Below are 27,377 nucleotides of genomic sequence, written 5' to 3'. Positions count from 1 at the left end.
CTTTCCTTGATCCTGACTATTCTCCCAGTCCCTGCCTCTGAAAAATATCCCCACAACATGATGCTGCCACCACCATGCTTCACCCTAGGGATGGGGTATTGTGTGTAGATTGATGAGGGAAATAAACAATTTAATACATTTTAGAATAAAGCTGTAACGTAACAAAATGTGGAATTTCTTTCCCAATTTCTTTCCCAATGCACTGTATATAGCCAAATCATAAAAGCAACAATCAAAGTCTAGGAAGAAGGTTAGGCCTGTCACGATCTTCAGAAGAACTGGACCAAGGCACAGCGTACGTAGCGTTTCACATCTTTATATTGTAAAGTGAAACTTCAGCAAATACAAAACAATAATCGAACAAACGAAACGTGGCGTTCTGGAGTGCTCACAGGCAACTACACCTAAACAAAACAAGATCCCACAAAGCACAGTGGGGAAATGGCTGCCTAAATATGATCCCCAATCAGAGACAACGATAAACAGCTGCCTCTGATTGGGAACCATACCAGGCCAACATAGAAATAGAACAACCTAGATTATCCACCCTAGTCACACCCCGACCTAACCAACATAGAGAATAAAAGGCTCTCTATGGTCAGGGCGTGACAAGGCCAGCCAATAAAAATGTGTCTTAAGCCCTTCTTTAAAAGCCCCAGAAGTCTGATCAGTCCTGAGATTGTCAGGAAGGGAGTTCCAAAGGCGTGGTGCGTGGGAGGGAAAGGCACGGTCTTCCATTGTCCGGAGCCGGGTCCTGGGTGCATGAAGCATTTTGGCTTGACCATAGGGTGCATGGAGGTTCATAGGGGGAGAGTACATACCCCATTTAGGGCTTTGTAGAACAGGAGGATCATTTAATTTTAAAGTCAATTATTTGAGGGACAGGCAGCCAATGGAGGTCAGCAAGGATGGGGTGATGTGGGCAGAATTTTTGTTTGTGTCAGAAGCCATGCAGCACTGTTTTGAATGAGCTGTAATGTATGAATTGAGTGTAAAGGCAGGCCCCCAAATACTGCATTCCCATAATCAATTCTGGAGAAAACTAATGCATGGATAAGCTTTTCTGCATCAGAAGTGGTGAGACAGGGTCTTAGGCGGACTAATGTGGGCATTGAAGGAGAGAGCAGGGTCGAATTTCACACCCAGGTTGATGACTGAGGAGAGGCGAATGATGTGGCCATCTATGGCAGGGAATATGCTGCAGGAGTTGGTGATCTGCTGTGGGGGGCCTATCAGCATTACCTCTGTCTTGCTGCTGATGAGTTGGAGGAAGTTATTCTGCATCCAGTATTTAACCTCTTCCAGACAGTTGGACAAGGTTGACAGAGCAGATGTTGTGTCAGGCTGTGTCAGGGTTTTAATGTAAACCTGTGTGTCATCTGCGTAGTGTAATTGGACACTGTTGTCTGAAGATCTGGCCAAGTGGAAGCATGTAGAGCAGGAAGAGAAAGGGTCCTAGCACCGACCCTTGTTGGACACTGCAGGTTATGGTGGACTCCTCTGATCATGCCTCACCAAGGGTGAAGTACTGCTTGTGGTTAGAGAGGTAGGAGGTAAACCAGTTTAGGGCAGTCCCACAGATGGCTCTCTGAGGCGCTACAGTAGAATGGTGTGATCTACTGTGTTGAAATCAGCACTTGCAGTACCAGTCAAAATTTTGGACACACCTACTCATTCAAGGGTTTTTCTTTATTTGTACTATTTTCTACATTGTAGAATAATAGTGAAGACATCAAAACTAGGAAATAACACATATGGAATCATGTAGTAACCAAAAAAGTGTTAAACAAATCAAAATATATTTTATATTTGAGATTCTTCCAGGTAGCCACCCTTTGCCTTGATGACAGCTTTGCACACTCTTGGCATTCTCTCAACCAGCTTCATGAGGTAGTCACCTGGATTGCATTTCAATTAACAGGTGTACCTTGTTAACTTTTTAGTGACAGGGGGCAGTATTCGGAAATTCAGATGAATGACGTGCCCAAATTAAACTGCCTGCTACTCGGGCCTAGAAGGTAGGATATGCATAGTATTAGTAGATTTGGATAGAAAACACTCTGAAGTTTCTAAAACTGTTTGAATGATGTATGTCTGTGAGTATAACAGAACTCATATGGCAGGCAAAAACCTGAGAAAAATCCAACCAGGAAGTGTGGAAATCTGAGGTTTGTAGTTTTTCAAGTGATTCCCTATCCAGTATACAGTGACTTAGGGTTCATTTTGCACTTCCTAAGGCTTCGACTAGATGTCAACAGTCTTTAGAATGTTGACGCTAGCGTCCCACATTTCCCAGAGAGGTTCAAAGTTTATGAGTGGAATTTATTTCCTTCATAATGCTTTTGAGACTGTGTGAATCAGGCCTTCATGTTCGAATTGCTGCAAAGAAACTACTACTAAAGGACACCAATAAGAATAAGAGACTTGCTTGGGCTAGGAAATATGTACAATGGACATTAGACAAGTGGAAATCTGTCCTTTGGTCTGATGAGTCCAAATTTGAGATTTTTGGTTCCAACCGGCGTGTCTTTGTGAGACATCTCCGCATGTGTGGTTCCCACCATGAAGCATGGAGGAGGAGGTGTGATGGTGTGGGGGTGCTTTGCTGGTGACACTGTCAGTGATTTATTTAGAATTCAAGGCACACTTATCCAGCATGGCTACCACAGCATTCTGCAGTGATACACCATCCCATCTGATTTGTGCTTAGTGGGACTATCATTTCTTTTTCAACAGGATAATGACCCAACACACCTCCAGGCTGTGTAAGGGCTATTTGACCAAGAAGGAGAGTGATGGAGTGCTGCATCAGATGACCTGGCCTCCACAATCACCCGACCTCAACCCAATTGAGATGGTTTGGGATGAGTTGGACCACATAATGAATGAAAAGCAGCCAACAAGTGCTCAGCATATGTGGGAACTCCTTCAAGACTGTTGGAAAAGCATTCCAGGTGAAGCTGGTTGAGAGAATGCTAAGAGTGTGCAAAACTGTCATCAAGGCAAAGGGTGGCTACTTTGAAGAGGATTATATATATCTTGATTTGTTTTGATGTCTTCACTATTATTCTACAATGTTGAAAATAGTAAAAAATTAAGAAAAGCCTTTGAATGAGTAGTGGTGTCTAAACTGTTGACGGGTACTGTAGGTCCAGGAGAATATCTGTATCTGCAGCCATGAGCAGGTGATTTACAACCTTCACCGATGCTGTCTCAGTACTGTGCATGGGCCTGAAGCCAGAATAGAGAGCCTCATAAAGCTGGTTAGTGCTGAGGTGTGAGGGAAGTTGAGCTGCCACTATCTTCTCCAGGACTTTAGATATAAATGGGAGGTTGGAAATAGGCTTGTAGTTTGAGAGGAGGGTCAAGGGATGGTTTCTTGAGCAAGGGGGTGATGGCAGCAATTTCGAAGTGTGACAGCACCTGCCCAGTGTGTAGGAACTTGTTGAACAGGTTGGTTACAAACTGGATGAGAGCGGCTGAGCATGTTTTGAACAGTGATGTTGGAATAGGGTCGAGGGTGTCACTGGTAGTTTTCATTTTTGAGATTAGTTCTAACACAGCAGAAGGTGAAACCAGAGCAAAGTAACTAAGAGGATGACCAGATATGGGTGGTGGGGTAGGAGCCAGAGCGAGATTAGGGTTGGAGGATACAATGTTCTTTTGGATGGTGTTGATTTTAGCCTTGAAGAACTCAGCAAATATGTTGCGTTTTTCGGTAGTTGCTGTGGGATGGCCAGAGTCTGTAGGGTGGAGGAGATGACTGATGATGGAAAACTTTACATGTTTTTTCAGGGGCTAGGCTGTTTAAGTTGTTCCTTAGAGCACTATTATATAGGTTAACCATCTCATCAGGGGTGGACTCATGACATCAGCTTGTAGGGGCAGGGCAAACAGACTCCTGGAAGACGGACATGTAAAGGCATTTGATGTTTCTGAATTTAATAGTGTGCTTGGGCGGAGCTGAAGTGCAGGATTACTCACAGACATTGTCACATCTCTATCGTCAGATACACCTACCTCATGTTTATCCAGGTCTGAGGCAGGGACTTCTCCAGCGATAATGAGGTCTAGGGTATGTCCACGATTGTGTGGAGTTGTTGGCATGCTGTACCAGGTGATCAGAGAGGTGATCAGCTTAGAAAACTCTGTATTAAAAGAGACTGTGTTGCTTTTAAGGGGGCGATAGATTAGTATCATACTGGGGAGATTGGGAGATTTAGGGCCCTTTCACATACAGTATGACTGTATGGATCTTAGAGCGTTTGGTACCCTAATCTGTGCTATAAAGCACATGCGAAACGCAAACTAACCCTGTCTGAAACAAATTCAGGACCTGCGTGAGTAGCACTTCCAAGATCCAGGACTAGAGTACTAGGTATTGTGACACGGCAGCGCGAGTCGCATGGAACTTTTTGCCCGTTGTAAATGAGCTACCCACTGGACACACATGTCATTTCAACGTCTAGTTTTAGTTTACATTTGGTTGAGTTGTCAACTAATGTGAATTCAACATGACATCAGCAAAACATTTCTCCATGTCACTGGATTTAGGTGAAAAGTTGGGTGAAAAAAAGTAAGAAATTCCCTTCACGTTAACTTATTTCAAATCCAATCAGTTTTCCACGTTGATTCAACATCATCACATTGCATTTTTTTGTTGAAATTACATGGAAACAACATCGATTCAACCAGTTTTTACCAAGTAGGTAACTTGCGAATGTCATGTAAAATGTGTCTCGCAAATCACATCCTGAAAAGGTTATTTGTAGAATTCTCACAAACGCTCCAGGAAACCAAACTAGGGAACCGAATTCCATATCTGAAAACGCCCTTAATTTGAAAAACTATGCACTCAAATGATAAGCCAGCAGGGACAGGAAACATTTTCAGGTCAAAGCATTCTTTGTGGAAAACAAAAAGACCACCACCCCTGCAATGGGCAAGGGCCTTTTCCAGATATTTATAACCAGATGGTGTTGTTCCATTTAGTAGGTAGAAATCTCCATTTCTGTGCCACGTTTCCGTCAAGCAGGGACGCAACTTTCACTGGGGACAATTCTGAAATTGCATTTTTGTCCCCCCCCCACTTTTATCATTGGAATGTAATACAAAACAAGGCTACGGTGTGCTTTAGGACCATGCGGACACACTCTTGGCATTCTCTCAACTAGCTTCATCTGGAATGCTTTTCCAACAGTCTTGAAAGAGTTCCAACATATGCTGAGCACTTGTTGGCTGCTTTTCCTTCACTCTGTCCAACTCATCCCAAACCATCTCAACTGGTTGAGGTCGGGTGATTGTGGAGGCCAGGTCATCTGATGCAGCACTCCATCACTCTCCTTCTTGGTCAAATAGCCCTTTCACAGCCTGGAGGTGTGTTGGGTCATTGTCCTGTTGAAAAATAAATTGTTGCAGAATGCTTTGGTAGCCATGCTGGATAAGTGTGCCTTGAATTCTAAATAAATCACTGACAGCGTCACCAGTAAAGCACCCCCACAACATCACACCTCCTCCTCCATGCTTCACGGTGGGAACCACACATGCGGAGATCATTCGTTCACTTACTCTGCATCTCACAAAGGCATGGTGGTTGGAACCAAAAATCTCAAATCTCTTTCGTAGTGGTTCCTTTCCAGCAATTCTACCACGAAGGCCTGATTCACACAGTCTCCTGTGAACAGTTGATGTTGAGATGTTTTTTATTTTATTTTTATTTCACCTTTATTTAACCAGGTAGGCTAGTTGAGAACAAGTTCTCATTTACAACTGCGACCTGGCCAAGATAAAGCAAAGTAGTGCGACACAAACAACAACCCAGGGTTATACATGGAATAAACAAACATACAGTCAATAATACAATAGAGAAAGTCTATATACAGTCTGTGCAAATGAGGTAGGATAAGGGGGTGAGGCAATAAATAGGCCATAATGGCGGAATTATTACAGTATGGCAAATTAAACACTGGGGTGATAGATGTGCAGAAGATGAGTTGTGTTTGTTACTTGAACTCTGTGAAGCATTTATTTGGGCTGCAATCTGAGGTGCAGTTATTCTAATGAATTTATCCTCTGCAGCAGAGGTAACTCTGGGTCTTCCTTTCCTGTGATGGTCCTCACGAGAGCCAGTTTCATCATGGCGCTTCATGGTTTTTACAACTGCACTTGAAGAAACGTAAAAATGTCTTGAAATTTTCCGCATTGACTGACATTCATGTCTTAAAGTAATGATGGACTGTCGTTTCTCTTTGCATATTGGATCTGTTCTTGCCATAATATGAACTTGGCATTTTACCAAATAAGGCTATCTTCTGCATACCACCCCTACCTTGTCACAACACAACTGATTGTCTCAAACGCATTAAATAAATTACACAAATTAACTTTTAACAAGGCACACCTGTTAATTGAAATGCATTCCAGGTGACTACCTCATGAAGCTTGTTGAGAGAATGCCAAGAGTGTGCAAAGCTGTCATCAAGGCAAATGGTGGCTACTTTGAAGAATCTCAAATATAAAATATATTTTGATTTGTTTAACACTTTTTTGGTTACTACATGATTCCATATCTGTTATTTCCTAGTTTTGATGTCTTCATTATTATCCTACAAGGTAGAAAATAATAAAAAATAAAGGAAAACCCTTGAATGAGTAGGTGTGTCCAAACTTTTGACTGGTACTGTATATATTTTTTTTATAAAAAATAATATGTCCCCCCCACTTCTAAATCCAACGTTGCGCCCCTGCCGTCAAGCATAATAGTCCTAAGCCATTGTCACTGATGAACTCTTGTACAAGTAAAGTCTTGTTTGTTACAGAATGCGCATTAAACTGTGCCAGTCTTAAAGGGGCTAGAGTGAGAGGCAGAACATGGACTTTTTTTAACTGTCTGCAGAAAGTCAGAATCTGCACTGCATAGAGGGGAAAGAGAGGGAGGTGTACAGTTCTGTATTGACTATTTTGGCTCATGAATGGATTTCCTACCACCTCTCCATTCTCGATGTTTGAGCTTTTTCCATAGGATTCCAAGTTGAAGAGGTCCTTTTTTTGAGTTCCTTACTCAGGGTTTGTTTTCTCTTCTTCAAACTATGAAGGAATCTTCCTAAGTAAAAGATGCCAATGTGCCCCATTCCTGTACTTTGTAGTCCATTGTAGTCATCCAGGAGATAATAGGTGAAACTCTTCAATGCAGGTATTCAAAAGAAAACAGCTAGCTTTACTTTGTTGATGCAATTTTTTGTCTGATTTCAACATTGAGGTAAAAAATGATTGGATTAAAAATATCAATACCTGATTAGCTACTCAAAAGAAAAATGCACATTAAAAAACACTTATAACAATAAATTACAATGAAAATAGCAGAGCATTCAGCCTAGGCTGCCACAAGGGCGCCATGGCAACAATGCCTTGATTCTCTGTCAAGTGTACAGAGAATAACATCAGTATACACAATTAATGCTATTCTGAGTGTAGAGAGGTTTATATTTGTCATACAAACTGAATTGCCTGACTTTGCTTTTAAAGTAGTGAACAAAATCAATGTTGAACAGGAAATGTGCTGCTTTTGATTTTGAGGTATTCCCCCTCTGAAGTCCAGAACAAAGGCTGTTAAGGCCAGAGGTTGGTCAGTCAGCAGGCCTGGAATTCAGGAGCGGTTGGTTGTGACAGAACAGAGCCTAGAGCTAACACGGATTGGGAAAATGTTTATCAGGGCCAGTGCAGAAAATGAAGGTCAGCACAGGGTTGAGATAGAAAGCATACAAACTGACCTGCTGGACTAGAGTGTTGGGATGGTTCAAGGACAGGTTCAGTGGCAGAGACCACCTTCATATAATTTTAAAAATGTATACTCACCAAAATGTATTTACTTCTGCCGTTTGGTTGTTCTGTGTAATGGATAATTGATAGGCATTGCATTTGGCAGGATTGCAGGAACTGGAAGTAGATAATCTAACTACTGTTATCCCCTCAGGCCATCTCTCTTTCAGACTGTATTGGTGAATGAGTGGGCAGGTAGATTTCACTGGTAAAATATGTACTTACAATAGAGCTCATCCACGGTCAGACGCGAAGGAGGACGTGTGAGGTTCTTACCAAGCCTCCTAAAATACACCTCAACCCATCCAGATAAATCACACTCAATGTCATTGTAATCTGTTATGACTAACTGAGACATGCTCAGGTATAATTCAGTATGGATGTGTACTGTACTGTATATGTGTAGACATAAACAGCAGAACAGTCTGTCCCCAACTGGGTAGCCGAGCTGAGCGCTTCTGAACAGTCATGTTCAGTTCAGTCTTCATGAGGAAGAACTCTGGTGTTGGTTGACAGCTCCAGGAGTTGGGGCACAAAGCACTCTTTATGTGTGTGTGAGGGTACCGCCCTGTTACTCAGGGAGCTCTGTGTGTGCGGTATAGCTGGAGCCCCAGGGACCCACTGTGAGGTGAGATCTGTTACACCATACAAAGGAAAGCCTTCCCTCTGGAGCACAGAGATCCTTCCACCACCAGGAGCCCAGGCTGAAATATGCACACAACAGAATGACCTCATACCCAACATGATTCTATGGTTACAGACACGTTAGTCTGTGGTGTTATATCTAAAAGTGAACCAATGAAATGTGTTAATGTTAAATACTTAACTAGTTAAACATCAAAGCGTGACCTCTGACCTGTTAATATCAATTTGCATAACTGCCCTCTATGACCATCAACAACGTCACCGTGCTGGAGCGATAGAACACCAACTGAAGGCTCAAGTCGATTTACTCTTCACTTCAAAATCACATGGCTTGAATAAATGACAGAGAGGCGGCCAGGGGCCTGTGAGACTAAACAAGCCACAGCTGTCTGTCTGGAGGTTTGGCAGAAATCAAGTTAAAAAGTTGATTGTCGTGGGGGTCATAAAAACCTGGCATGTACTGTATGTCTCAGAGATGTGACTGACAATATCAGTGCCACCCCTGGCAGACTGGGATCCACAATGCCAGGGACCACCCAGAGCCTCAGGCCCCCAGCCCCACTGTTCCCACTGTCCCCCTAGCTTTTATACTTGTCAGCAGTATGATGACGAGGAGCAATGCCTGCCCACGCACTTAGACTAACCTTTATATAACTCTAGTAGCCATGGGAAATATGGAACAGGGCCTGACTAAATGGCCCCTTTTTACAGCTGTAGGCCGAGGGTCCCCCATGTGAGAGATGTCAATAGCAGATTCAGACTGGAGACCAACTGAGAAAATGAGAGGGCCATCCTTATACGAGGGCAATCTGTGAGTTTGCTTTGCAAGTATTTCAGGAGTAATATTTGCCTTAGAAATTAAATATCCCATGGAAAGTGTGTTGAGGTATGAGATCATATTTGATCAATGGCATTCCTGCAAAGTTCAAGTGACTAGCAAACATAACTGTCGAACTGCAGGGTGAACTTCTCCTCAGAATGAAGTTTTCATGGTACATGTTACACATGCAGAAATGTGTCATACATACAGTATTGACTTCAAAATATTACAGGAAGTTTGTGCTTGTCCTCATTGTTAAGCACATAGCTTAAAAGCAGGAATTCAAATCATCTCTCAAGTGGTGATGAGGCATAGACAAACACAAACCCCAGCTGGCTAATAGCCAGTTAACACAGATCCACTCCCAGGTCCTACTTTCTGTCACCTCTGTGAACTTGGGAATGTGTGTACAGACTGGAGGGGTGACGTTGCCTTGGCGACCGTGGTGTTGGGGCGATTGAGGGGCAGCCCTTAAACAGGCCTCAGTGTGAATGACTGACAGGTCAACCAATAAAGCATGCAGGGGGAATGTGGGGGAATGCAGTAGGCATTGTTCTTCAAACATCTCAGGAACATGCTCTGAACTGGCAGTCGTATTCATGTTCAAAATTCATGGTTTCAATGGAACAGTTTGAGCTGCATTCCTGAATGTAACTTGAAAAGTGCATGGGTCCTAGAACAGGTTGGTAGGCTATTCAGCAGACTACTTACTCAAATACTTTTCTCCCTGAACAAGCAGGTGCAAATATAAATCAAGAAACATTTTTTCTATTTTTTCTCTCTCTCTCGCTCCAAAATGATATCAAAACTCTCTTGTTATATTCTGTGCCACTGAGCCTGAAATAACTCAGGCTAAGTTATGATTGAAGTATAGAGTTGTTGCCAAGCAACAGGATTGCTTAGCCCATCCCAGTGTCTTGGGTCCCTGGTTTTTTCTCTTTGTGCTCTTTGGCACTCAATAAACTATAACCAGGAGCAGTTTGGTACAGAGAAAAATAGTACTTCTAGGTTGGGTGAAACAAACATCACATATTCTTGCATACAGTATTATGGAAAAAGCATGTGCGCAGCAAAGTCATCTATAATGTACTTGCTGGTCTTATGATGAGACATACACTGAGTGTACAAAACATTAGGAACACCTGCTCTTTCCATGACATAGACTGATCAGGTGAATCCAGGTGAAAGCTAGGATCTCTTATTGATGTCACCTTCAATCAGTGTGTAGATGAAGGGGAGGAGACAGGTTAAATAAAGATTTTTAAGCCTTGAGACAATTGAGACATGGATTGTCTACGTGTGCCATTCAGAGGGTGAATTGGCAAGACAAAATATTTAAGTGCCATTGAACGGGGTATGGTAGTAGGTACCAGGCACACCGATTTGAGTGTGTCAAGAACTGTAAAACTGCTGGGTTTTTCACACTTAACAGTTTCCTGTGTGTATCAAAAATGGTCCACCACCCAAAGGACATCCAGCCAACTTGACACAACTGTGGGAAGCATTTGAGTCAACATGGGCCAGCATCCATGTGGAACACTTTCGACACCTTGTAGAGTCCATGTCCGATGAATTGAGGTTGATCTCAGGGCTAAAGGGGGTGCAACTCAATATTAGGAAGGTGTTCTTAATCGTTTGTACACTGTATTCTTGCATACAACATCATGGGAATGTACTTGCTGGATTTATGACGAAACATATTCATGCATTGCACAGCAAAGTAATCTGTAATGTACAAGCAGAAATTATGATGAGACATGGTTTGTTTGAAATTCACAGAGTATTTTGTTTAATGGAGTTTTAGCCGCATATCATAGAGCTTAATGATGATTAAACTGTCTCACATTGAGGGGCCTGCATATCACATGATGTTTTCCAGATGTATTTCTGCCTGCTGTTTGTTTTTCTCTATGGATGCTACTTAGCAGTCTGTGATGTCTGGGGATTTGTGGGGATGGAAAATATAGGAGATAGATTGACCTCTGACCCTGTGTTCCAGAGAATAAGCACAGCAGTGATTTGCTCTGAGGCTGGTTTGGTTTACACTGGGCCAAATCTGGGGTCCTCTAATGCCATCTAGTGATGGTTTGGACATAAAGGAACACTTTCATTCCCCTATGAGTAAAACTCATTGGATTTATTGAGTGTAAATGACACATTCTATAATTTTGAAAGTGGTTTCCATTATTCATACATAAATGCATCATTATCCTCAAGGGTTGTCTGCAACTGCAAACTTCTGAACAGAATGCAGGCTAGAATCAACTAAGGACACAGACAATAGCTTGGTGTAAAGATGTTTATTAAAAGCTTTACTCCCCATCAGTGGAGTGGGATAGTCGGATGTAGTTTACACTCCCCTCCACAGGCTCACTCTACAGTAGCGTACCCCTTTACAGTGGTAAACCCATAACTATAAACTGAGTGGTTCAAACCCTGAATGCTGATTGGCTGACTGCCGTGATATATCAGACAGTATACCACGGGTATGACAAAACATTTATTTTTTACCCTTCTAATTACGTTGGTAACCAGTTTATAATAGCAATAAGGCTCCTCAGGGATTTGTGGTATATGGCCAATATACCACGACTAAGGGCTGTGTTCAGGCACTCCGCGTTGCGTCTTGCCTAAGAAGAGCCCTTAGCCGTGGTATATTGGGCATATACCACACCTACTCGGGCCTTATTGCTTAAACATACAACAGTACGTAAAATACAGTCCGATCTCACAACAAACAGACAGGACACAGACAGATGATTACAGACATAGAAAGTGCTTCTACTCCTCTGTGTGGTGACTGATGCTGCATTGAGTCTACCTTCACTACAGCCCAGACACCCCCGTCAGCAGGGGGGCAGGACAGGGAGGATGGATGATGGTGGTGGGCAGGTTAGGCGTGGTTCTTCTTGATAAAGTTAATGAGCCCGTTGGTGGAGGAGTCGTGAGAGTGGACCTCATTGGAGCCATGCAGCTCAGGCTCGATCTTCTTACACAAAGCCTTACCCAGCTCAACTCTGAGATAGATAGATAGATAGATAGATAGATAGATAGATAGATAGATAGATAGATAGATAGATAGATAGATAGATAGATAGATAGATAGATAGATAGATAGACATAATAATGGACGGAATAGAATAGAATGTCACCAGAAAACTCACCAGAGTGGACAGAATAGAATGTCAATGAAACATTTTTTCATACAATATCATAGGATAAAGGCTCTGTGTGTAATCTGTCATAGACTACACATTATCGAGGAGCTTGGTTTCAAATAGTCACACTTACCCCCACTGGTCAAAACTGTTGATCTCCCACATAACACCCTGGACAAAGATCTTGTGTTCATACATGGCTGTGAAACAAACAACACCATACATTGTTACTGGGAACATAACAAGTAAATACATTATTTTGATCAATATTTCAAATATCATTGGTTGTTGGTTCACAGGTCCATATTCAGCTCTTACCAATAAGTGCTCCCAGTGTGAATGGGTTCAGTTTCTTGAAGACAATAGAGTTAGTTGGCTTGTTTCCTTGGAATACCTTACAGCAGAACAAGAGGAAACATTTTATATCACACAACCTGTTGTAAGACAGTTATTGCATACTTGTAATTATACAGTGTTGCACCCTGTTTGAAGCTTCTTCCATCCTGATGCAAAACTTATTTTGTCCACAAGGAGGACGCACGTCCCTATCAGAGCGACAGTGTCTGCCCTAGCAATAGACACACAATCTCCCCAGTATAACAACAGGGTTTAAGCCCATAGAAAGTCTTAGGCCGGACTGGGGCTGCAGTGGACTTGCGCCATGAGGGATCTGCTCCCACTCACTTTGTGTGGCAGAATGGTTTCCAGGGCCTCTCCTGTCAGGCCGCCGGCCTCCAGTTCCTTCTTAGCCTCCTCTGTGGTCTTTCCTTTCATCAGAGCCTCAGTCTGGGCCAGGAAGTTGGCCATCAGGATCTACAGACACAGAGGATACAACAGGTAAGGCATTATCCCATTATGACATTACCCCTGTGCATTATCCCCAGTGTCACGCAGCATGAACACTGCATAGGCTCTTTTGTCAGATAGACAGTAAAAGTAGGCATCACTTGAATAACTGAATGATTTGTTCAGTCACTGAATGGGAAGGTATTTACTCCCAGATCATTCCCACATACACCACATTATTTCAATGTGGATAATTGGGTAATATTCGGTTGATATGTTGATCAATTAGATTACAACCTATATTCACCCACTCAAAAAGACAGCCAGAAGTTTGTTGAATTTCCAAAGTGTTATCACTATGCTTTCAACCATCTATATAAAAGCATAACCAAATTCCAATGGAAAAACAATATCTGATTTTTGGTTTAATTGTCACCAAAATGTCTGTCATTGCGCTTTTATCCATTTAAAAGCACAGGAAAGTTAAAATAGGAATACACTGACAGATATTTTGTTTATTTCTACAACAGATTAATGTGTTATGACTGTGCTTCATCTAATAGCTGAACCAAATGGCCTGGATGGAAGTTGAGACTATTTTAAAAGTACATGGTGCAAATGATCAATGCGGTTTGAGATTCTATATAGCTTATTACAGCAACATGCATGTTTTATAGGATTACATACAGTAAGAAGAAATGTATGGTGACAGTAACTTCATAATGTGACCATGGATGTGTTACTCATTTTAAGGTTGAATGTTACATTACTTTGTAAGAAAGCCTTAACTTAAAGCTATTTACTATAATACAAAAGTAGTATGGAATTTTGTTTAGTTGACAACGCAACCAAATGTCAACATTTAAAAGGAGATGTATCTACTGCCTGGATAGCTCCATCTGAGCCACTGGCTTAATCCCATTATTTAACTTTTTGGCTGAGTTGGACACGTGAATCCAACATATCATTTGTTAACTTGTCGACAAGTTAACAATTGGCTACAGTATTTATTGTATGTCAAAAGTGATATTGAATTGTGTTTGGTTGTCAACGCAACCAAACATCAACATTTGAAGCAGACTTATCTTCATTATCTTCATTGCGGATAGTTCCATCTGTGCCACTACTTAGTCTGGCTTTAATTTTAGTTTGTCTACAAATTAATAATTGTTTGTCTACAAATTAATAATTGATATTCTGGATTACATCTCCATCTCAACCAAAAATCTAAATTAATGAATAGGACTAAATCAAATAAATTCAACCTTTTAATGCTCTTGAAATAAAGTTTGATTTGATTTAGTCCTATTCTTTAACTTTGATTTTTGGTTGAGATGGAGATGTGAAACCAACATATCAATTATTCATTTGTATACAAGCCAGACTAAGTCAATGGCACAGGTGGAACTATCCAAGCAGAAGGTACATCTCCTTCAAATGTTGGAAGCGTTGACAACCAAACACAATTCAATTCAGTATCACTAAATATCAATACATTTGAAATCAACGACAGCTTAAAACCCAAGGCCTATTGTATGGTCTATTTTTAGTTGAATTCTGGGTTGAATTAAAACAATAGCTGTTGATTATTTTGAGAATGCTATATAGTTCTAAATAGCATCATCGATGATATATGAGGGTCACCTTTCATACGCCTCTGTCCCGAAGCAAGAACCAATTAGCCTGGAGCTAGCCTTACTAGGCCCATCTGCTAGGCCCAATTCCCGGCTAGCCGAAGAAGTCCATCAGCCACTCCTTGGGCTTCAATACCTATTTTGCCGATTGGCATGGATCCCCACCGACCCATCACGACTGGACTACCGACGTGATTCGTCCGAGGGGGTCTCTCAACTGGCTCCTCCGTTGCGACGTCCCCTGAATGCCCATCCGCTAGCCTGCTAGCCGCAGCCTGCTAGCTGTCAAGAGCACATCGGACTGTTAGCTTAAGAGGCCCATCGGACAAATTCTTTGGCCACTATACCTATTTTGCCAGTTGGCCTGGTTTACCACACGGAGCCCTGCTGATCCGTCTGCAGACATAACAGCACGAGGGGGCCACAACAGACTTTCTTCCGTCGCGACGTCCCTCAAAGGCCCTTCTGCTAGCTTGCTAGCCCAAGCCCGCTAGCTGCCTGAAGCCACTCATTGGACTCCTATGATCACTCAGCTACGCATGCCTTTCCCTAACGTCAATATGCCTTGTCCATTGCTGTTTTGGTTAGTAATTATTGCCTTATTTCCCTGTAGAGCCTCTAGCCCTGCTCAATATGCCTTAGTTAACACTTTAGTTCCACCTCCCACACATGCGGTGACATCACCTGGTTTAAATGATATTTCGAGAGACAATATCTCTTTCATCATCACTCTATGTACAGGTTTACCCACACTGTATTCACATCCTACCATACCTTTTTCTGTACATTATGCCATGAATCTATTCTACCGTGCCCAGAAATCTGCTATTTTTACTCTCTGTTCTGAATGTACTAGACAACCAATTCTTTTAGCCTTTAGCCGTACCCTTATCCTACTCCTCCTCTGTTCCTCTGGTGATGTGGAGGTTAATCCAGGCCCTGCAGTGCCTAGCTCCACTCCCATTCCCCAGGCGCTCTCATTTGTTGACTTCTGTAACCGTAAAAGCCTTGGTTTCATGCATGTTAACATTAGAAGCCTCCTCCCTAAGTTTGTTTTATTCACTGCCCCAGCACAATCTGCCAACCCGGATGTCCTAGCCATGTCTGAATCCTGGCTTAGGAAGACCACCTAAAACCCTGAAATTCCCATCCCTAACTAAAACATTTTCCGACAAGATAGAACTGCCAAAGGGGGCGGAGTTGCAATCTACTGCAGGGATAGCCTGCAGAGTTCTGTCTTACTATCCAGGTCTGTGCCCAAACTATTTGAGCTTCTACTTTTAAAAATCCACCTCTCCAGAAACAAGTCTCTTACCGTTGCCACTTGCTATAGACCTCCCTCTGCCCCCAGCTGTGCCCTGGACACCATATGCGAATTGATTGCCCCCATCTATCTTCAGAGCTGGTGCTGTTAGGTGACCTAAACTGGGACATGCTTAACACCCCGGCCATCCTACAATCTAAGCTTGATTCTCTCAATCTCACACAAATTATCAATGAACCCACCAGGTACAACCCCAAATCCATAAACACGGGTACCCTCATAGGTATCATCCTAACCAACCTGCCCTCCAAATACACCTCTGCTGTCTTCAACCAGGATCTCAGTGATCACTGCCTCATTGCCTGCGTCCATAATGGGTCTGCGTTCAAGCGACCACCCCTCATCACTGTCAAACGCTCCCTAAAACACTTCAGCAAGCAGGCCTTTCTAATCGACCTGGCCCGGGTATCCTGGAACAATATTGACCTCATTCCGTCAGTAGAGGATGCCTGGTTATTCTTTAAAAGTGCTTTACTCACCATCTTAAATAAGCATGCCCCATTCAAAAGAATTTGAACCAGGAACAGATATAGCACTTGGTTCACTCCAGACCTGACTGCCCTTGACCAGCACAAAAACATCCTGTGGTGCTGCATTAGCATCGAATAGCCCCCGCGGTATGCAACTTTTCAGGGAAGTTAGGAACTAATATACACAGGCAGTTAGGAAAGCAAAGGCTATCTTTTTCAAACAGAAATTTGCATCCTGTAGCACAAACTCAAAAAAGTTCTGGGACACTAAAGTCCATGGAGAATAAGAGCACCTCCTCCCAGCTGCCGACTGCACTGAGGCTAGGAAACACTGTCACCACCGATAAATCTGCGATAATGGAGAATTTCAATAAGCATTTTTTCTTCAGCTGGCCATGCGTTCCACCCGGCTACCCCTACCCCGGTCAACAGCCCTGCACCCCTCACTGCAACTTGCCCAAGCCTCCCCAATTCTCCTTCACCCAAATCCAGATAGCTGATGTTCTGAAAGAGCTGAAAAATCTGGACCCCTACAAATCAGCAGGGCTAGACAATCTGGACCCTCTCTTCCTGAAATTAAAAGCCGAAATTGTTGCAACCCCTATTACTAGCTTGTTCAACCTCTCTTTCGTATCGTCTGAGATCCCCAATGATTGGAAAGCTTCCGCGGTCATCCCCCTCTTCAAAGGGGGAGACACTCTAGACCCAAACTGCTACAGACCTATATCTAACCTACCCTGCCTTTCTAAGGTCTTCGAAAGCTAAGTTAAGAAACAGATCACCGACCATTTCGAATCCCACCGTACCTTCTCCGCTATGCAATCTGGCTTACGAGCTGGTCCTGTGTGCACTTCAGCCACGCTCACGGTCTTAAACGATATCATAACCACCATCGATAAGAGAGAGAGCTCTTGCTGCTGGTGATTCTTTGATCCACCTCTACGCAGACGACACCATTCTGGCCCTTCTATGGACACTGTGTTAACTAACCTCCAGACGAGCTTCAATGACATACAACTCTCCTTCCGTGGGCTCCAACTGCTCTTAAATGCAAGCAAAACTAAATGCATGCTTTTCAACCGATCGATGCCCACACCTACACACCCGTCCAGCATCACTACTCTGGACTAGAGGTCGACCGATTATGATTTTTCAACGCCGATGCCGATACCAATTATTGGCGGGCCAAAAAAGCCGATACCGATTAATCGGCCGATTTATTATGATGATTTTTTTTATGTATATATATATATATATATATATATACACACACACACAGCTCTGAAGTGACAACGATACTGAAGAGTCTGCTTAGGAGACAAATACTCTCAACTGTTTGAATAATAAAAATAGAGTTTAAGTTACCTGTGATGAATGCTGAAAATAAAAACTGTAATTTCTATATGCAGGAAATCCTATTTTAATAATGGGCATGGTAAGAATTGACTACCAAAGTGCGAGTCACAATTCCCATGACACCTTCTAGCAAAATCTGAAAAGCGGTTCCTTCATTTATTCCATAGGATATTTTTAGATTAATTTAAAATAAGGTCAGTGTTTGGTTTAGGCTTACACCACCTTGCCAATTTTATAACTGTGTAGATATCCATAGGATATAACTCTGATAAATATAAGCGAAGATACATTTATATAGACTTTCTCTATTGTATTATTGACTTTATGCTTGTTTATTCCATGTGTAACTCTGTGTTGTTGTTTGCTTTGCTTTATCTTGGCCAGGTCGCAGTTGTAAATGGGAACTTCTTCTCAACTAGCCTACCTGGTTAAATAAAGGTGAAAAAAATAAAAATAATAATAAAATAAAATTTGCTCACTTAAACCTTCCCTTTGGAATGACTTGACAGCAATAGCAAATCTAATTCGTTTTTAAGTGGAGATCTCTCAACAATCATTCTCACAATAGCATATTGGTAATCGTCCGTAACAAATATCATAGCTAAGCAGTGCTGGGCTTGGTTAAAACCCTGGATGGGAGGTCAAAGGGTAGCTGCAGATAGATACATTCTCCAGTAGAAGGAGCTGCCCAGCCTATTGTTTTGAAGATCTGACGTTGTTTTAAAGGTACAAATTCAACATATTTTAGATCCAATGTATTTTACACATAGATTAGACATCACAATACGTTTTGCAAATTGACAAATTATGTTGAAACAATGTTGATTTAACCAGTTTGTTCCCAGTAGGTTGGTAGTGCTGGAAGATGTGTCCTGTAGGGGTAGCCTACCTTATGGTGCTTACTTTCCCTGATGGGGTGCTGTGTCTGGGCAGGGATGAGGAAGTCAGCGGGGACCATGCGAGTTCCTGTGGAGGACACAGCAGTCACACTGCATCTGGGACTAATATAACATATTACTCTTCCATAACATACATACTCATCCATTTCAGCTGACCATTAATCAATATGTTGAAGAGCTTCTGGACCAGTCAGCAACATTATTTGGGTATGAGTTAAGAGAATATGAACTTTCAAAAGTCAGATTTTAACTGGACAGTTACTTTAAGGAGGCAGTACCTTGGTGAATGAGCTGGTAGAAGGCGTGCTGTCCGTTGGTGCCAGGCTCTCCCCATACGATGGGGCCGGTATGGTAGTTGACACGTTTGCCATGGATAGTGATGTACTTTCCATTGGACTCCATGTCACCCTATAGACATCACATGAATTGAACATCTTCAGTGTTCCATTTCAGTTAAATTTAAACTAATACTAAAACAACATTATCATCAGGCTATTTAACCTTGACTTAGTATGGACAGTAAAACACATTTCCATTTGATCAATACAAATCTGACAATATATGCGAACACAGCATACCTTCAGGGCAAGGAGTGGGTGTATACATTTTTATAGTATTTATAGTAAATTGCCAAAGTAGACTGACACATTCTTCACTGTGTTTTGCTTTGGCTGTTTACTTATGTTACACTCAGTCATGTCTTAACTGTGGTAATGACTCTTAACCCTGGTAAAGGCTCTTAACCCTGGTAGTGACTGGCGGACCTGCTGGAAGTAGGCAGCAAATCGGTGCATGTACTGGTCATAAGGCAGCATGGCGTGGGTCTCGGCCTGGAAGAAGTTGATGTACCAGACACCCAGCAGAGCCAGGAGCATGGGTGCGTTCTTCTCCACAGGGGCTGTTTTGAAATGGTTGTCCTACAGAAACAAGAGGGGGTCAACTCACACGTATTCATCTGACCAATAGAAAAGTTTCCAAGTCTTTGGACAGTGAGAATAATTGGCTGTACTTACCATCCAGTGAGCCCCTTCTAGAAGCTTCTCGAAGTTGTCATAGCCTGGGACGAAAGAAAAGACCCGAGACTTTGAGTTATACTTCAAATATCTCCTTTTAACAACTGATTACAAAGGTTATTCTACTCAGGTAGAGTAAAGGCAGTTGATCAAAGCATTAGAATATCTAACCGGGAGAATAAACCGACAACATAATGTACATACCGATGTGCAGAGCAATGGACAATCCAATACAAGACCACAGGGAATAACGTCCACCAACCCACTAAAACACAGCAACAATCTGGTTAGAAATGTGCACAATATAAACAAACATTTCTTGAGCTTAATCATAATTTTCACAGTACAACTTTGAATATGCAACATGTATTCTTTCCCCCCAAAATGTAGTGACCCTAACACCAATGTTATGTAACTGAGAAACGTGACTCTTACTCAAATTACTTGACTATTTCAGTGCTGTGCATTCTGGTCTATGTATTTGATATTAATTGGTGTCTGGTGATGTCCTGAGAAGATTCAGAAACCTCAGAGAACTCTGAAGCTTATGTAATTGAATGTGACACAGAGACGGGGAACTGTGCCCAAACTCACTTGGTCCTACAGCTTGCCCCAGAAAGACGCCCCTGCTTCTAGAAATTCCATACCATTGTCTTCAAATTCCTTACCATTAACCCTTATCTATCTGTGGTGACACATTTCAGCCCACTGCAGAGAATGAATACCCCATATTACACAGCACTTCATTTGGGTAATAATATAATAAACAGTGTGTAATAAGTCACAAATAGCCATGTAGGCCTATATATGAAAAGGCAGAGCCCAACTTCTAAATATTCTCACATCTCATAATTACTTTCAATGTGAATGCCACCTTTAATCAGTAGTGGTGCGTGGGTAAAATCACTGGGGAAGCCAATCCAGAAAAAAAGCCATAATACAATCTATGTGTTGTGATAATTGCGTTGTTTGCTCTATAATCTGGTAGTTCATACGCTATGACACCATGATACACTATATAGGCCTAAGGCCGAGTGGCAGAATAAATTCAACCACACATTTGTTACATTACAAAAACAAAGATAAACATCTGTCCGGTCAAGTCCACAAAACATATTGCATGTAACAAACAGTTACATGACCTACCTACAGCATGGTCAAGCAAGGTAATGTTTTCAACATTTTCGGACTACTAAACAACTATTGATTTAGAACACAGAGAGTTACCGCAAGTCGTAAAGAAAACAGGAGCTGCCTCCACTATTCCAGCACCATTATAACTTCAACATTTCAACATCTAATCACCTATTCTTAGTATAATACAGTGACAACTAAAAGATACAAAAAACGATTTAGTCCAATCAACGTAAGTTAAATATGACGTGACTGTCCATGGTAATGATGTATCTCTCTGTGTGTGTGTGTGTGTGCGTGCGTGCATGCATGTGTGCAAGTATAAAAAACATGTTGACTCACCCTACGTGTTGAGAAACGCTAATACCATCCTCCTCTTGTATGTTGCCTAAACGGTCTATGACAGTACACACTTTTAGTTTTTGTTGTCCTAGGCTACCTAACTAACATACTTGCTCGCTAGCCTAACTTCCTTTCATGGGCAACGATATGCCAGGCCAACTAGTTAACATTACCATACTACATCTAGCAACATGTTGAACTTCCATCCTCTCAGGCCAGGGGCCAATGAATTTATGATTGGGTCAGAATCGCCGTTACAGTCATTGACCAGAACGGAAAATTAAGTAAAACCACAAGTCCAAATCCCTATCTCCATCGATGGCTAATTTAGGAAAGGGATGATTTTACCTAGCTATCTAGCCACCAGAGGACAACAGGACAACGAGATTCCACATTTCAAGGCTTTTTCAGATATACGCTACACATACTGAGACAGAGGGGCGCTGTTTCGTTCGCTCGGATGCTTTCTCAGCCTCTTGCGAATTGAAGGAAATTGATGAAACACAGAGTAGAGTAAATATTTTTTCTTGGTCCATTTTTGGGGAAGCCTGGCTTCCCTTGGCATCCATGAATACGCACCGCTGCCTTTTATACATATTACTTCTGAGAGCAAGCAGCTATCTTTGCTCCGACGTGAAAGGGCACGGCATGTTATAGCCGTTGCCCTTTAAATACCAACAATGTAACTAAATGTAGCTGTCTGACCTTTGATGTGACCCAGCCTTTACAGTAACCTCTCCAAGGGAGAAGGTCGCTACCAATAATATAATACTCTTTGAGGGCAGAGCTGGAGAGGGCGGCTTCTGATTACCCCACAGCTGCCAGCCTGTGAGCCCAGGCACCTACTTCACAGGTCAGAAGTCTATGCTATTTATAGTTGTTGCCTAAGTCCCCCGTCAAAAGCCTGTGATTGCAGGAAGAGCACTGTACTACCCCAAATGCACTGCACGCATGACATATTCTGCATCATCAGATAACATGCACTCACATCCCAGAAGCCAAACATGTTGTCAGGATCAATGCCAAAGGCCTTCACTAAGGGCTGCAGAAGAGAGGAGATAGAAAGAACAGAATTAGAATGTTATTTTATTTTACAGCAACACATGCAGAGCATATCACTGCATTTATGATGGTGTGTTGCAAAAATAAGAACTTACGCCGGCAGTGGAGAGCGCCACAAAGTGCTTGGCAACAGCAGATTTCTGTAAAGAAGACAATGTTTAATTTAACATACTTTGCATTCATCTTCAATAATAGAATTCAACTCCTTTCCTTGTATTTTTCTAAAGGTAAAAAGGCTACCCACATCTTTAGCGTGCTCAATGAACCATTCCTTGGCAGACTCTGCGTTGGTGATGGTCTCTTGGGTGGTGAAAGTCTGAAAAGGGACAGACAGTTAGATCACTACAGTAACACCAAAGACATTGCATTTCTAATGTGTGTTTAGGCTACTGTGTATAGTACTAAACCACTAGCAGTTCATACTAATCTCTTCATCAATTCTCAGGGCTGGGTGACAGTAGGAAAGCCATTCAGACACAATTTTGGCTGCAACTCTACAGATGCATAGGAGAGAACGTACGACATGGCATGCAGCACCAACTGATCCCTTTGTTTCAATGGAATCGTCCATTGTATCAAACAACTGTTGCTGCTAAAGCTGAGTGGAACTTTATGAGTTTCCATATTATCAGATGCACAGTTTCTTTGCTCTTTGTCAATGTCTTTTTGTATGTCTTTCTTGTAAATTTTTTAGGCCAATTTTGAAGAAGAATATCTCTCTCTCAAGTGTTCAGACAAAACAATAAAACCAATGAATGCACTGGTACGGTAAAGACAACCACCTTGGAGGCCACGATGAACAGGGTGGTCTCAGCATTTAGCTCAGCAAGAGTTTTGGCGATGTGTGTGCCGTCAATGTTGGAGACAAAATGCACACGGGGACCTCCCTTGGAGTAGTTCTTCAGAGCCTCAGTCACCATTAGAGGACCCTGGCAAAGAAGACACAACAAATACACAGTGATGGCCGAGGTAGCTTTCACACCTAATAGTGAAACATCATATTGCGTTGTTAAATAAAGGTTAAATAAAAAATGTAAATAAAATATTGACACTTTAACAAATGATACGTTGAGAATTTGACTTACCAGGTCAGATCCACCAATGCCGACGTTGACAACGTCTGTGATGGACTTTCCAGTCCAGCCCTTCCACTCGCCACTGCGAACTTTCTACACCAGACACAAACGAGTAGACCATTGAAAAAAGTGCCTACACAATTCAGTCAAATTGAATTTGTTATGCCTTGAATGCCACAGGGAGATAGCTAGCAATTCTATGTATAAACGGTACTGTAACTATTCAAATTGGAAATACAAACGGTCTCACTAAGAGATTTGGGGGATTGCTACGAAATTGAGACCCTTGAGTCAGCTCCCACTCACGTGGCAGAAGCCCTTCATCTTCTCCAGGACTTTGTTGACCTCAGGCATCACATCATGTCCGTCAACCATGATGGGATGGTTGGAGCGGTTCCTCAGAGCCACGTGGAGCACGGCACGACCCTAACCAAACAGGAGGAGGAGAAGATACAGTAAGGACACACACTGATATACGAATTACAGCAAATGTATGTAGTGCCAATTTCTGAGGAGGTGTCAGGTGTGTTACATTTGGCCATTCATTATCACAATGATAATAACATTGGTAATAAACCATGCTCAGGCTAAAGCTCAGATAGGCACCTCAGTGAAGTTGATCTTGTCTCCATGGAACATCTTGTCCCTGGCGGCCTCAATCCCCCTCGACTTCCCCTAGAGAAAACATATATTCATCTATTGGTGGGCAAATGGGCCTTCCATGTCAGAAAGGTTGATAGAGTACTGGACGCACAGCAGAAGAAGAATGTTTTTGTAATGACTGTAGGTAAATGCCAAATTCAGTATGGCTATTTGTAATTTTTGTGTTATTTGAATCATTATGATAGAGAAGCAGCCATTTACCAGTTCGACCAACATCTTCATGACATCCTCAGTGATGAGATTCTTAGAGTAATCAATCAGAATGTCTCCATGATCTGTCTTCAGCGTTGTGCTGTTCAGACACAGAACATTTGACAGGGTGAGTGATCTGTTTCCACAGAGATCCTATTAAATGAGAGATTCTATATGTAATTCTATGTCTGTTTCTGGATTTAGGCAATTCGCTCAATAACCTTTTGCCCACAAGTTACAAAATCAAACAGCCCTTTACTATGAAACAAATATAAATCTGTTTTGTTTCACCACAAGCATTTTGTAGTGAATTTGAGGGGTAGCCCAATCGCACCTGAAGCCACTTATTTCTAATTCCAAGGCAAGCAGGGTATCCCAATTCTACTGTTTGCTTGTGTATGTGGAAGCGCTTGTAATGCACTTGAGAAGGTTAGGGTTATTACAATACAGACAGCAATACAGACAGACATCAGACAACAAACCCGCACATCACTAGCAGTACATGAAGAGAGTTCAGAGTTCACAAGTCTACATATAGTGACAGTGCTGTGCATTTTTTATGGTGTGGAAGCCCATAAGCTACTCTGATAAAAGGCACTACTTCATATTTTGGGGAAGGAGACAGTTGCACCTGAATGAATTATGTCACTGATGCAATTGCAAAGATCTCAAATGGTATAGTCGTTTTTTATTGGCAGTGGCATCTGTTCATGATGACACATTATGTGCTTTTAGCCTATGTCTAAAGGTAATAACCTGAAGTGAAGACAACATTTTCTGATGGACAGCATTTGAATTTAAATCACATTTTATACTGGTGATGTAATAATGTTTTTGAGAATAAGGATACTGTGTGTATCTTCAACAAATGAACACTGACAATTTCAAAATAAATGCCAACCATAAAGATACCTGAATTTGTGGAATCTCTCCTTGTCTTCCTCAAACATCTTCCTCATGTTGAGGTGCAGAGCATGTTCATGGTACCATTTCTCCAGTTTCTGGAAGGTTGGGTCGTGTGTGAGTCCCATGGTGTCGAGAGGTGTTGGGCGCGGTCCTTTCAACTCAACTACCCTGGCTGAGTGAGACGGTAAGGCGCGAGAGGAGAGGCATTTGAAGGGCAACCAACCCGCTACACTCGCCCCTCCTATAATAACGTGATACTTCGGATCGTGCAGCACAGCCACAAATACTGTATCAGTAATGCAGCGATCAAGACTACCTCTTACATCTAGACGTTCCGCTAGCGGAACACCTGCTCCAATATCCAATGATAGGCGTGGCGCGAATGACAAATTCCTCAAAAATACAAAAACTTCAATTTTTCAAACATATGACTATTTCACAGCATTTTAAAGACAAGACTCTCCTTTATCTAACCACACTGTCCGATTTCAAAAAGGCTTTACAGCGAAAGCAAAACATTAGATTATGTCAGCAGAGTACCAAGCCAGAAATAATCAGACACCCATTTTTCAAGCTAGCATATAATGTCACAAAAACCCAGAAGACAGCTAAATGCAGCACTAACCTTTGATGATCTTCATCAGATGACACACCTAGGACATTATGTTATACAATACATGCATGTTTTGTTCAATCAAGTTCATATTTATATCAAAAAACTGCTTTTTACATTAGCATGTGACGTTCAGAACTAGCATACCCCGCAAACTTCCGGAGGAATTTGCTAACAATTTACTAAATTACTCACGATAAACGTTCACAAAAAGCATAACAATTATTTTAAGAATTATAGATACAGAACTCCTCTATGCACTCGATATGTCCGATTTTAAAATAGCTTTTTGGTGAAAGCACATTTTGCAATATTCTAAGTACATTGCCCGGCATCACAGGGCTAGCTATTTAGACACCCGGCAAGTTTAGCACTCACCAATATCAGATTTACTATTATAAAAGTTTGATTACCTTTTGTTGTCTTCGTCAGAATGCACTCCCAGGACTGCTACTTCAATAACAAATGTTGGTTTGGTCCAAAATAATCCATCGTTATATCCAAATTGCGGCGTTTTGTTCGTGTGTTCCAGACACTATCTGAAAGGGTAAATAAGGGTCGCGCGCATGGCGCAATTCGTGACCAAAAAAATCTAAATATTCCATTACCGTACTTCGAAGCATGTCAACCGCTGTTTAAAATCCATTTTTATGCCATTTTTCTCGTAAAAAAGCGATAATATTCCGACCGGGAATGTCCATTTAGCTAAACAGAGGAAAGTAAACAAAGCTTTCGGTCGACGCGGGCACGAGCCTGAGTCTCACAGTACTGTAACCAGCCACTACCCAAACGCGCTACTTTTTTTCAGCCAGAGCCTGCAAAGCCACGATTCAGTTTTTTACCGCCTTCTGAGACCCTATGGCAGCCGTATGAAGTGTCACGGGACAGCTAAGATCCTCACTCTTCAATAAACAGAGACAAGAAGAACGACACCTTGTCAGACAGGCCACTTCCTGCATGAAACCTTGTCAGGTTTTTGCCTGCCAAATGAGTTCTGTTATACTCACAGACACAATTCAAACAGTTTTAGAAACTTTAGGGTGTTTTCTATCCATATGTAATAAGTATATGCATATTCTAGTTACTGGGTAGGAGTGGTAACCAGATTAAATCGGGTACGATTTTTATCCAGCCGTGAAAATACTGCCCCCTAGCCATAACAGGCTAAGTAGCTAAGTTTACCAACCGACTAAACTTACAATTCATGACATAGAGTAGTTTTACCAAATTCCATGACAAAAAAAGTCACACTGTCAATTATAAAATGGAGTGACAACAGTATCAATGAATAATTAAATACAACTTCTACAGTTACATAAACGTCAGTGCACACCAGTAAAATCTAATTAATACACTCTAATAGCCTCCAGATGTGATACTATTTTTATAAAATTATGTTTATAAACATAGGACCAAGGGAAATCTCAATTCATGCTGAATATTGTAGCTCCGGATGATAATTATAT

General features: G+C 41.9%; 1 protein-coding gene across 1 annotated transcript; it reads right to left on the bottom strand.

The window, feature by feature from the left end:
• Positions 1-11,883: 11,883 nt before the first annotated feature.
• LOC106587569 (glucose-6-phosphate isomerase) lies at positions 11,884-25,590 on the bottom strand. The gene is made up of 18 exons (XM_014176086.3): positions 25,305-25,590; positions 24,402-24,492; positions 24,144-24,212; positions 23,844-23,963; positions 23,547-23,630; positions 23,244-23,390; positions 22,706-22,777; positions 22,557-22,601; positions 22,388-22,441; positions 20,128-20,188; positions 19,924-19,967; positions 19,675-19,827; positions 19,189-19,318; positions 18,901-18,977; positions 13,126-13,254; positions 12,760-12,835; positions 12,575-12,641; positions 11,884-12,300 (listed from the first exon to the last, which is right to left on the bottom strand). The coding sequence occupies exons 1-18, from the start codon at positions 25,421-25,423 to the stop codon at positions 12,177-12,179; spliced, it is 1,662 nt and encodes a 553-aa protein (XP_014031561.1). The 5' UTR covers positions 25,424-25,590; the 3' UTR covers positions 11,884-12,176.
• Between the last annotated feature and the right edge of the window lie 1,787 nt (positions 25,591-27,377).

Source organism: Salmo salar, chromosome 26, assembly GCF_965601325.2.
Source record: "Salmo salar chromosome 26, fSalSal1, whole genome shotgun sequence".
In the NCBI taxonomy this organism is placed as follows: domain Eukaryota; kingdom Metazoa; phylum Chordata; class Actinopteri; order Salmoniformes; family Salmonidae; genus Salmo; species Salmo salar.
This window is presented reverse-complemented; position numbering and strand designations above follow the sequence as displayed.

Coding starts and splice junctions, on each gene's coding strand:
- LOC106587569 (XM_014176086.3), bottom strand. CDS start 25,423: ATGGGACTCACACACGACCCAACCTTCCAGAAACTGGAGAAATGGTAC. Junction 22,602..22,705: donor TCATTGAGCACGCTAAAGAT/GTGGGTAGCCTT, acceptor TCTTCTTTACAG/AAATCTGCTGTTGCCAAGCA. Junction 12,301..12,574: donor AACAGTTTTGACCAGTGGGG/GTAAGTGTGACT, acceptor TATCTATCTCAG/AGTTGAGCTGGGTAAGGCTT.